Consider the following 12,807-nt stretch of genomic DNA (forward strand, 5'->3'; position numbering starts at 1 on the left):
TTTGTTGTTGGGATGCAAGTGGTTATTGCTATTATTCGTTGCTAGGATGCAGGCAGTTATTGCTATTATTCATTGTTAGGATGCAGGCGGCTATTGCTATTATTTGTTGTTAGGATGCAGGCGGTTATTGCTATTATTTGTTGTTAGGATGCAGGCGGTAATTGCTATTATTTGTTGTTAGGATGCAGGTGGTTATTGCTATTGTTTGTTGTTAGGATGCAAGCGGTTATTGCTATTATTCTTTGCTAGGATGCAGGGGGTTATTGCTATTATTTGTTGTTAGGATGCAGGGGGTTATTGCTATTATTCTTTGCTAGGATGCAGGCGGTTATTGCTATTATTTGTTGTTAGGATGCAAGTGGTTATTGCTATTATTCTTTGCTAGGATGCAGGCGGATATTGCTAATATTTGTTGTTAGGATGCAGGCGGTTATTGCTATTATTTGTTGTTAGGATGCAAGCGGTTATTGCTATTATTCTTTGCTAGGATGCAGGCGGTTAATGCTATTATTTGTTGTTAGGATGCAGGGGGTTATTGCTATTATTCGTTGCTAGGATGCAGGTGGTTATTGCTATTAGTTTTTGGGATGCAAGCAACTCTTGTACTCTAAGAGCCTTTTCACAGTGAGCTGCCACCGGCTATTTTTAGCGCCGCTTTACCGTCATCTTAGCGGCGCTATTCGGCCGCTAGAGGGGGCGGTTTTAACCCCCCCGCTAGCGGCCAAAAAGGTGTTAAATCTGCCCACAAAAATCCACTGTAGCTGCGTTTTGCAGGCAGTATAGCAGTGCTACCCCATTGATTTCAATGGGGAGGAGCAGTGGAGGAGCAGTGAGTTCACCGCTCCTTCACTACTCCAAAGAAGCTGCTGGCAGGACTTTTTCTGACGCCCTGCCAACGCACCGCTCCGGAGTGAATGGAGCCGCTATTTTAGGGCAGTTTGAAGATGCTATTTTTAACGCTATAGCGCCTGCAGAACGCCCCAGTGCTATTTTTAGCGCCGCTTTACCAGGGCTCAAGTCCTGCGGGAACGCATGGGAACGGAGTTCCTGTACTTTTTCCACAACAGGAACTCAGTTCCCATTAGCAGCCGCGTCCTGCAAGACTTTGAAGTATGTGAGCTGTGTGGTAGGTGCTACACCAGCAGCTGCCGACACATCTCGCAATAGTAAGTGCCGCACACCTGACCATTCAGGCATTGCCAGTAGGGGGCCCCATGACAGCTTCCGCTTTGATCTACCTGTCAATCACAGCTAGCTGACGGGTAGACCAGGTCTAGGTCTAGCTGACGGGTAGATCAGCTTTTCTGCTCACAGGACATACAGGGAGAGAGGTGAGCTGAGGGAGGAACATCAGTTTGGGGTGGTAAGCTGAGCACAATACCTGGCAAAGTTTAATGCCAGGAGGGAAGTTTATGTGGAAATATGTGAAGGGTTGGAATAGCAGCGAGTGTGTGTTGGAGCCCCTGCAGAGTTTGCAGCCCCTCCCAAGCTAACATACATCTCCTAAGCAGGAACACATCACTATCTCCCCAAGCATTCTGTCCAGATAATGTGCAGTTAATTTATGACCTTTCCGTTTAACCCTGTGTTATCCAAACTCTGTTCAATGAAAAGTGTAAACTCACCACATAAACACTCTATATACAAAATAACATCCCCAATAAAAATCAGAACATGATGTTCACATTTGCATGGAAGCACAATTGAATGAATGCTGATTATTCAGAGAATTATCGTATTTATGTTTATTGAGGATTGTTTTTTTTTATGTACTAACAGTTAAGCTTCATACACACAATACGAAAATTGGATGAAAAATACCACATTTGAAGTGTTCGTGCATATGAGCGTATCATTTTATTTATTTTTTTTGGTGGGGGAGTGGATCTTGGGTGGGAGTTCCCACACTTTTTTCCCCAGGACTTGACTCCTGCGCTTTACCATCAATTTAGCGGCGCTATTCGGCCGCTAGAGGGGTGGTTTTAACCCCCCCCCTGCTAGTGGCCGAAAAGGGGTTAAATCCGACTGCAAAATGCCACCGTTTTACCATCTGATCCCTCCTGTATTGTATTCTAACCATATCTCCCAACCTTTTTGAGATGGGAATGAGGGACACCTATCAGCAAAAGTATGCAGGCATAGGACACACCCCCTTGCCACACCCCTTAAAGGGGAATTGTACAAAAAACAAGATTGGTTAAACTACTATTCCTTTATATTGGCTTTTGGGATTTACAAAATGAAGCAATTTAGAAATCAGATGAAAGGTTTAGCACCGGAAAAGTTTTTGATAGATAAAAAGAGCATTTTATATATATCTATATCAGGGGTCAAGTCCTGGGGGAAAAAGTGTGGGAACTACCACCCAAGATCCCTTCCCCCACCAAAAAAAATAAAAATACGGTTATTCTCTGAATAATCGGCATTCATTCAATTGTGCTTGCATGCAAATGTGAACATCATGTTCTGATCTTTATTGGGGAATGTTATTTTGTATATAGAGTGTTTATGTGGTGAGTTTACACTTTTCATTGAACAGAGTTTGGATAACACAGGGTTAAACGGAAAGGTCATAAATTATCTGCACATTATCTGGACAGAATGCTTGGGGAGATAGTGAGGTGTTCCTGCTTAGGAGATGTATGTTAGCTTGGGGGGCTGCAAACTCTGCAGGGGCTCCAACCCTTCACATATTTCCACATAACCTTTCCCCCTGGCATTAAACTTTGCCACGTATTGTGCTCAGCTTACCACCCCAAACTGATGTTCCTCCCTCAGCTCACCTCTCTCCCTGCATGTCCTGTGAGCATAATAGCTGTGCTCCTCCTCTGGGTTCTCTCATCATATGGCACTGAAGATAGAGAAGGGGGGGATTCAGCGGGACACACAGAGCAAGTATACAGGAGACTGGGTGATTGACAGGTAGATCGAAGAGAAAACTGTCATGGGGCCCCCTACTGGCAATGCCTGAATGGTCAGGTGTGCGGCACTTACTATTGTGAGATGTGTCGGCGGCTGCTGTAGTAGCACCTGTCACACACCTCGCATACTTCAAAGTCTTGCAGGACACGGCTGCTAATGGGAACTGAGTTCCTGTTGTGGAAAAAGTACAGGAACTCCGTTCCCATGCGTTCCCGCAGGACTTGAGCCCTGATCTATATAGATCAGACCAAAATGAGGGACAAATGAGGAGGAATGAGGGACAGAGGGACATTGCTTCAAATCAGGGACAGTCCCTCGAAATCAGGGACAGTTGGGAGCTATGTTGTAACTGTACTGTCACACAGCTCCCAACTGTCCCTGATTTGGAGCAATGTCCCTCTGTCCCTCTTTCCTCCTCGTTTGTCCCTCATTTTGCTCTGATCTATATAGTTGTATATAAAATGCACTTTTTATCTTTCAAAAAAGTGTTTTCCAGCGCTGAACCTTTCATCTGATTTCTAAATTGCTTCATTTGTAAATTCCAAAAGCCAATATAAAGGAATATTAGTGGTAAAAAAAAAAAGCACTTGTGGATTTAAGTAACCTTTTTCTTTGGTTAATTCTCCTTTAGGGGGGGGTGTCAGGGGTGTGTCCTATGCCTACATACGTTTGCTGGTAGGTGTCACTCGTTCCCACCTAAAAATGTTGGGAGGTATGCTGTCTGCCCTCATGTTGTAAAGAGCTGCGCTATATATAAATCCTGTATAATTATAATAACAATAATAATAAAAAATGTGAGTTATCATTAGATCATTGGGGTGCCCCCTAAAAAAAAAAAATTAAAAGTCAGTACGCTACAAATACTGCACCTGCTGACTTTTAATAATCGGACACTTACCTGTCCCAGGGTCCAGTGATGTGGGGGAATGAAGCCGCCCCCTCGTTCCCTGCTCCGCTCGCGGCACCAGCATTCTTACTGTGGGGCACCCCACACCTGGGCACCCACTGAACTTCACAGCCGGGAACCCACTGAACTTCACAGCCGGGCATACACTGAACTTCACAGCCGGGCACCCACTGCGCATGCGCGAGTGGCGCCGCGCGCCGTGATACGCCGTACAGTCATCTGGGACAAGTGACAGGTCCCAGATGACTTTGTGGCGCCGAGGGGAAGTGATGTCACCAGCCCGGGCAATGAAGGAGGCAGACTACGAGGGAACCCCTAGCAACAGGCATTTAGAGGTGAGTAAAAAAATAATTTTTTCCAATTATTTTTTTTTTACTTTTTTTATGAATTTTAAGCAAATTTTTTTTTTTTTGGGTGGAATCACCACTTTAACAGACAATGAAGTTACATTGTTTCATTATATGGATAATCTATGGATAATAATCCAACATACATCTCATATATTCTCTATAGCGATTACCATGCTCAGCTCTGCTAATAGGATTGAGAGAAGCGGGGGGCGGGGTTTCAGCCATGTTATGGGCAACCACTGGGCGGGGTCAGGGTAGAGTTTCGGAGAGGCAGTAGGCGTGGTTGAGGCGCACAGAGGGCGTACCGTGGGCGTGGCTGAGGCGTGTAGAGTGCGCGCGGTGGGCGTGGTTGAGGCGCCCACAACGGCGCGGTTAAGGCGTAAGAGGACGTACGATAGGCGTGGCCGAGGCGTCCAAAAGGGCGTGTTCTGGGCGGGAGTTTTGGTGTCAAGGCAACCGGCTGGGTCTCGCCTCCGCATCGCAGCAGCGTCTCCCCGTGTGCCTGGCGCTCCGCTCTGTCTGGCTGTTGCCGTTTCAATAAAGTTATTTGAAAGCTTCCGCAGCGTCAGCCAGTATGGCGGCCAGCGGTGCCGGGGTGACGGTGTTGGCTCCCAATGGAAGGCGGCAGGTGGTGAAAGTGACAGCCGGGACCCCTCTGTTACAGGTGGGGGGAGCTGGGGGAGGGGAGAGAACACCGCTGACCGAGGCCCGGGGAGGGGACATGTCATAGGTGGGCCAGATCTTCTGTCATCATCATCCTCCTTCTTCTACCTGGGATACAATATGTTGTGTGTGGATAGATTTATCACAGTACATAACGTGTGTGTATAATATATCCAGCTGCACCTCTTGCTTTTTTTTGGGTGAGGGAGGTTACAGCCCCTGTCTGGTGTTTGTTGATTCTCAGGACTCCACTGGTGAGATTTCCCCTCACTTCCGGTCCTGGTGACAACATTGTGAGAAGACAGCAGGGGCGGAGTGCCGGTGTCCTATCATATACAGTCCCCCATCGGATGGTGTCCGCTGTGTACTGCGCATGCGCACTACACAGCACACACAGTTTCTGAAAATAGCCGAAGATGAACGGCGCCTGCGCTGTGAGTCCAGGTTCTATCCCCACCATCCAAGTGGACGTAGAGTTGGAATATAAAGAGGCGAGCGAAGCGTGGCGAAGCGACCCTCTAATTTTGCCAGCCCTATGTCCGCTTGGATGGTGGGGCTACCACCTCCACTCACGGCTCAGGCGCCGCTCAGCTTCTGAGACTTTCCAAAGCTTCTTCTGCTCCGTACCACGCATGCGCAGTACGGGGTGGACACTATATGATGGCCGGACTGAATATGCCAGAACACCGATAACTGGCAGATTTTCTTCTCTTTTTCTTTTTTACTAAATGGCTGTCTGTGTCCCTGTGTTGGGTTTCCTCCTCGCTTCCTGTTCTGGTGGGAATGATGTGATCACCCAACAGGAAGTGAGGGGGAAAATCTCCCCAAGGGGACACCAGGGAAAAGGAACACCCCCTTTCCTGCTTTTAGGGGCTCATTTTATGGTGTTGTGTTACAATAGGGGAGGGGGGGGGGGGGGTCTGCAAACTGCAACCGACTGCAAGGATTGATGCCGTCCTCTGATGTAAAAAGAAATAATAATATAGTGGGGGCTGTGATGTAAGGAGGGACTCTGATAGGGACTTGAGATGTAAGAGGGGACTCTGATGCAATGGAAGGGGAGGGGGGAGGGCTCTGCTGTAAGGAGAACTCCAATGTAAGGAGGGACTCTGATGTTAGGAGTACTCCAATGGGAACTATGATGTTAGAATGGAGTCCAATTGGGGTCTCTGATGTAAGGGGTACTGCAATAAGAACACTGATGTAAGGGGGAACTCTGATGAGGAGTCTGATATAAGGGGGGAGTCCACTGTAAATAATACTCCAGTGGGGACCCTGATTGCAACTTTGCTATGGGGGGGGGGGGGGGCATGGCTTTGATGGGAACTCTGCTGTAAGGGGGAGGGGAATCTGATGGGAACTCTGCTGTAAGGGGGGGGGGGGGGACTCTGATGGGAACTCTGCTGTAAGGGGGGGGGGACTCTGATGGGAACTCTGCTGTAAGGGGGGGGGGACTCTGATGGGAACTCTGCTGTAAGGGGGGGGGGACTCTGATGGGAACTCTGCTGTAAGGGGGGGGGGACTCTGATGGGAACTCTGCTGTAAGGGGGGGGGGGACTCTGATGGGAACTCTGCTGTAAGGGGGGGGGGACTCTGATGGGAACTCTGCTGTAAGGGGGGGGGAACTCTGATGGGAACTCTGCTGTAAGGGGGGGGGAACTCTGATGGGAACTCTGCTGTAAGGGGGGGGGGAACTCTGATGGGAACTCTGCTGTAAGGGGGGGGGGAACTCTGATGGGAACTCTGCTGTAAGGGGGGGGGGAACTCTGATGGGAACTCTGCTGTAAGGGGGGGGGGGAACTCTGATGGGAACTCTGCTGTAAGGGGGGGGGGAACTCTGATGGGAACTCTGCTGTAAGGGGGGGGGGGACTCTGATGGGAACTCTGCTGTAAGGGGGGGGGGACTCTGATGGGAACTCTGCTGTAAGGGGGGGGGGACTCTGATGGGAACTCTGCTGTAAGGGGGGGGGACTCTGATGGGAACTCTGCTGTAAGGGGGGGGGACTCTGATGGGAACTCTGCTGTAAGGGGGGGGGACTCTGATGGGAACTCTGCTGTAAGGGGGGGGGAACTCTGATGGGAACTCTGCTGTAAGGGGGGGGAACTCTGATGGGAACTCTGCTGTAAGGGGGGGGGAACTCTGATGGGAACTCTGCTGTAAGGGGGGGGAACTCTGATGGGAACTCTGCTGTAAGGGGGGGGAACTCTGATGGGAACTCTGCTGTAAGGGGGGGGGGGGAACTCTGATGGGAACTCTGCTGTAAGGGGGGGGGGAACTCTGATGGGAACTCTGCTGTAAGGGGGGGGGAACTCTGCTGTAAGGGGGGGGGAACTCTGATGGGAACTCTGCTGTAAGGGGGGGGGGACTCTGCTGTAAGGGGGAGGGACTCTGATTGGAACTCTGCTGAAAGGGGGGGGACTCTGATGTATGGTGAGACTCTGATGGGGACTCCAAAGTAAGGGGAGAATTCTGATATGAGGGATGGAAGGGGTGGGACTCTGATGGCCTCAAGTTTATTTGGAATTTCTTTTCTTTGATTACTGAAGTCTTTTTCTCTTCTAATTCCTGTCCTGCCAATTAAAATAAACACTCCAAGTAAAACTTTATTAATTTGATCAGATTTAATTCTTTCATTCATATAAATATACAGCATGGGCCTCGTAGTGGAGAGTTTGGCACCCCCTGGTTTAGACTACAACTTCACTTGCAGTGTGCCCCTTGTATTCCATTGGAGGACGTTGTGGTTTGCAAGTGGCTGACCGATATTATGGTTGAAGATATCAGCCATAACCGTGTTATCGAGTTTTTTTTTTTTTTTTTTTTTTCAGCCGACGGCTGGCTTTCTCATGAAAGCATTTTGAGTGGTTAGGTACATTGCTAAACCTTTGATCACTCCTCGATGTTTAACTCTTTCTAAAGGAGTGTCATTAGTACAGTGACAGTGCATATATTTAGCACTGATCACTGTATTGGTGTCACTGGTTCCCGCAAAGCTTTAAAAGTGTCAGTTAGTGTCCAATTTTGCACCGCAATATCGCTGTCCTGCTATAAGCCGCTGATCACTGCCATTATCTGTACAAAAAAAAAAGAAAATAAATTCCATAAATATATCCCATAGTTTGTAGACGCTATAACGTTCACGTAAACCAATCAATATACACTTATTGGCATTTATTTGACCGAAAACCTGTTGCAGAATACATATTGGCCTAAATTTTTGAAGGAATTTTTTTTTTGTATTTTTTTTTTTTTTTGTATTGGATATGTTTTATAGCAGAAAGATATTATATATATATATATATATATAAAAACATTTTTCACAAAAGTCTTTTTTATGTATATCGCATAAAAAACACAGAGGTGACCAAATACCACCAAAAGAAAGCTCTGTATGTGGGGAAAAAAGGTCACACATTTTATTTTGGTACAGCGTCGCACAACCGTGCAATTGTCAGTTAAAGTAACGCAGTAAGTGCCAAATCGTAAATAAATGGCCTGGTCATGAAGGGGGGGTAAATCTTTTGGAGCTGAAGTGGTTATACTTGATGCTGCGCAGCCTGCCCGCACCTTAGCAGTAAAGCGACAGCGCGGGGGCGGCAAGTGGTTAAAATTCCCACTGTTCTCCCTCTTCTGTCTGCCGGGCTTTTGGGACAAATCGGAGAACCGAGCATCGCTCTGATCTCACCCAAAACGCTGCAGAAAGACGAGACAAAGGAGTGAGGATTTCAAATCCCTGGACCGTTATGCTGGCTGTGTGGGCACTGACAGTCCATCACCCACAGAGGCAAGTACGGAGGGGACCGGGGGGTGTTAAGGGAGTATAGGATGCCTGTGCTCCATGACCGCGGGTCCCGCGGACTCGATGTCCGCCGGGAGTCTGCGATTGTGTCACGGAGCGGAAGAATGGGGAGATGCCTATGTAAACAAGGCATTTCCCCGTTCTGCCTAGTGAAATGACAGAGATCTACTGTTCCCTGTCATCGGGAGCAGGGATCGCTGTCATGTGAGTGGAAGCCCTTCACTCCCTAGGACACACTTAACCCCTTGATCGCCCCCTAATGTTTAACCCCCTTCCCTGCCTGTGTCATTTACACAGTAATCGGTGCATTTTTATAGCACCGATCGTTGTATAAATGACTGGTCCCACAATAGTGTCAAATGTGTCCACCATAATGTCGCAGTCGTGATAACCACAGGTCATGCCATTACTAATTAAAAAAAAAAATAATTATGATAAAAATGCCATAAAATTATTTTGTAGACGCTATAACTTTTGCGCAAACCAATCAATATACGCTTATTGCGATTTTTATTTATTTTCAAAAAATATGTAGAAGAATACATATCGGCCTAAACTGAGGAAAATATTATTATTTTATATATATTTTTGAGGGATATTTATTATAGCAAAACAAAGTGGCTTTTTTTTTTTTTTTTTTTTCAAAACTGATGCTCTTTTTTTTAATTTTTTTTTGTTTGTAGCGCAAAAAATAAAAACCGCAGAGGTGCTCAAATACCACCAAAAGAAAGCTCTATTTGTGGGAAAAAAAAGACGTCAATTTTGTTTGGGTGCAAACGTCGCACGACCGTGCAATTGTCCGTTAAAGTGACACTGTGGCGAATTGCAAAAAGTGCTCTGGTCAGGAAGGGGGGTAAATCCTTCCTGGGCTGAAGTGATTAAAGTCCTGCAGCGGTGTGGGTACAAAGCAACTGGTGATGTTCAGTTCCTAAACAGTATCTTCCTGCCCAGGCATGCTGAGACCTATAGTTGTAAGGCTGTGGTTACCAGGGCTGGGGAACCCTTGGAATTCGCTGTTCTCCATTGGCTGATCCTTAATAAAGTTTGCCAACTTATGATTCAGGGGTTGTATCGCTATACGGCCCGCAACCAGTGCTTGATTGCACATGATAGAAGTATTTGTTTATAGTCGTTCCAGCACGATCCGCACTGATGTTGTGCTGCTTCAATGACACTTATTCATTCATTAAATAGCTCTGCTGTTTGGAAGTCATTTCCCCACTCGTTGAGGTTTCCCCGATATTTGGTAATTGTCCGTATGATTAATTCAGAGTCATCTTTTCGCTTCCTTTTAGCAGTAAGGAAACTTTCGGTGTTGATGAGTTGCAGATCAGTTATGTTTGGCGTCTGTGTGTTTTTATAATGGCAGGTGCTGGAAGAGGTCTGCAAGAAACAGAATTTCAACCCCAGAGAGTATAACCTAAAGTGAGTTCAGATATCCTTTTTTTTTTATTTTTTTTTTTATTTTTTATCTTTTTAATTTATCTATTTTATGTTTTTTATTATTATTAATAATAATAATAATAATAATATTATTATTATTATTCATTTTTTATTTTATTTGGTATTTATTTTTTTGCTTATTTGTAGCACCATCTTTATAAACAATGTACCCATAACCCAAGCCGATTCTTTTTCAGGTTTCAGAGGACGGTGTTGGATCTTTCTCTTCAATGGCGTTTTGCGAACCTTCCTAACAATGCCAAACTGGAGATGGTGAGCTGCTCGTATCAGCGCGCCGGAGCAGAATGTTCGGTGAGGTTTCTTCTGCATCCTGTATGTCTGTTATGGGCCTAATGCACACAGAGACGCTGAGGCAACCTCTTCTGAAAGATTTTTTATTTTTTTTTGACAGCTTTAAAATGCTGTTTAGCCGCATTCACGTCTAGGAGCATTTATTTAACCGCTTGCCGACCAGCCGCCGTCATTTTACTGGGGCAGGTCTGCAGTAACTATACGGCTGGCTCACGAGATCGGATTAGCAGGCACGCGCACGGACCTACTGCACTGCAGGGGTGCCGATGCTCGTGGGTGCAGGGCTGCCGATGCTTGAGTCCATTGGCCACGAGCGATCGCAGGCATGAGAGGCACAACAGGGACGCTCGCGCGCGTGCGCGCGTGCGTGCGTGCGCGTGTGTGTGTGTGTGTGTGAGCGAGCGAGCGCGCGCGCGTGTGTAAACACACAAATCCCTGTTCTGTCCTGGGAGGAGTGACTGATCGTGAGTTCCTAATGGCTAGGAACCACGATCCGTCATTTCCTCTAGTCATTCCCCTCCACCTACAGTTAGAAACACACACAGGGCACACAGTTAACCCCTTGATCGCCCCCTAGTGTTAACCCCTTCCCTGCTAGTGAAATTTTTACAGTAATCAGTGCATTTTTATAGCACTGATCGCTGTATAAATGCCAATGGTCCCATAAATGTCTCAAAAGTGTCCGATGTGTCCGCCATAATGTCACAGTCCTGATAAAAATCGCAGATCACTGCCATTGCTAGTTAAAAAATATAATAATAATATAATAATTAAAATGCTATATATCTATCCCCTATTTTGTAGACGATTAGTGCGATTTATTTATTTTTATTTACCAAAAATATGTAGAATAATACATAATCGGCCTAAACTTAGAAAAAAAATATCCCCATTTGTTTAAAAAAAGCTATTTATTATAGCAAAAAGTACAAAATATTGTGTTTTTTTTTTTTTTCCAAAATTGGCGCTATTTTTTTGTTAATAGCGCAAAAAATAAAAAACACAGAGATAACCAAATACCACCAAAAGAAAGCTCTATTTGTGGGGAAATAAAGGACGTCAATTTTTTTTTTTTTTTTTTTGGTGCAGCGTTGCACGACCACGCAATTGGCAGTTAAAATGACGCAGTGCCGAATCGCAAAAAATGACCTGGTCATTGAGCAGCCAAATCTTCCGAGGTTGAAGTGGTTAAGATAACATCATAAGACCCTCCCAAAGCGCAATAAAACTGTATTGCCATTCTGTGAGACTAAAGTGAGTAGCAGCAGCTGAGAGAGCAGCAGTGTGTGTCCTTTGTATCTACCTCAATTTGGGTGCTTTTACTATGGATCCCATAATGAGCATATGTGAGGATATTAAATCTCACTATGTTTGATCAAGTTGGGGGTCAAGCTCAATGGTGGGGGTCATCTGGTTCAAATCTAACAACCTATAGTTAAAATTCGATAGTTCGATTTTAAATCATGATTTTTTTTTTTTTTAAAGAGCATCTGTCATCTCTGTCCTGCAGCGGCTCCTCCTCTGACCCGCTCTTGACTCACCGACAGTCCCATTCACTTTAATGGGACGGCTGGTGATGCGGCAGTGACACAACGAGGTGAGGGACGTGGCGGCGGCAGGTGAGTGGATGCCCAATAAAAGGCACTGCCATGATGGATCTGAAATGACAGGTACTCTTTAAATGTAAGGACTGATTCTTGCTGGTAGTTAGAATCTTTAATATTTGCAAACAAAATGAAGCGATATCGGAACCGATTCAATCATACAGTTTGTAGTGTACATAGATTTGCAAAACGATGGGATAAAGGAATATTTCTGAACTTTGTTTTATCTTATGGTTACTGTGAAATTGTATGAATGCATCAATGCAGTGCATGTTATCTCAGCTTGCGGAGCTTGGATTCATTGAATGTCTTTACCAAAAATGTAAATATTGCTGAATACACAGCCTCATGCAATGTAATTAAGCTCCATTTCATGCTGAGTAAACAAAACTATTATGTATCTTAAATAGAAAACTATCTTTAGATTTTTACTCCAAAAGCATTTTATAAAATGTATTTAAATCGATAAAATCCACCCCCCCCCCCCCTTTAAAAATCATTGATTTTTATCCACCCTATTATGTACCCATTAAGAGTTCTTTCACACGGGGCAGATCAGTGATGATCCACCCCGTGGATATCCGCTTGCTCAGTGGGAACGCTCCGTTAATCCCCACTGAGCAGGCAGAGGACAGGTCCATCTCTGCACACTGCGCAGGAACTGACCTGTCAGAGCGCCCTATGGGAGATCGGATGACGACGGGCCGAAGTGTCTGTCGTTTTTCGATCCGATGGCAGATGGAAAAGTAGGTTTTTCCTCGATCACACTTTTCAGATCGGATTGGGTCTGATGTCAGCGGACATGT

At 45.7% G+C, this 12,807-nt stretch overlaps 1 protein-coding gene across 1 annotated transcript in view; it reads left to right on the top strand.

Moving 5' to 3' along the window:
- Positions 1 to 4,688: 4,688 nt before the first annotated feature.
- The window catches only part of ASPSCR1 (ASPSCR1 tether for SLC2A4, UBX domain containing), an 82,610-nt gene continuing 74,491 nt past the window's right edge, over positions 4,689 to 12,807 (top strand). Inside the window, exons 1-3 of the mRNA XM_077458861.1 lie at positions 4,689 to 4,843; positions 10,012 to 10,067; positions 10,283 to 10,397. Of these exons, the coding sequence (XP_077314987.1) occupies positions 4,754 to 4,843; positions 10,012 to 10,067; positions 10,283 to 10,397 (261 nt within the window). The 5' untranslated portion in view covers positions 4,689 to 4,753. The remainder of the gene's footprint in view (positions 4,844 to 10,011; positions 10,068 to 10,282; positions 10,398 to 12,807) is intronic.

The sequence above is a fragment of the Lithobates pipiens genome, unplaced genomic scaffold (assembly GCF_037356315.1).
Source record: "Lithobates pipiens isolate NorthernLeopardFrog02 unplaced genomic scaffold, aLitPip1_a1.2 Scaffold_28, whole genome shotgun sequence".
Lineage (NCBI taxonomy): Eukaryota > Metazoa > Chordata > Amphibia > Anura > Ranidae > Lithobates > Lithobates pipiens.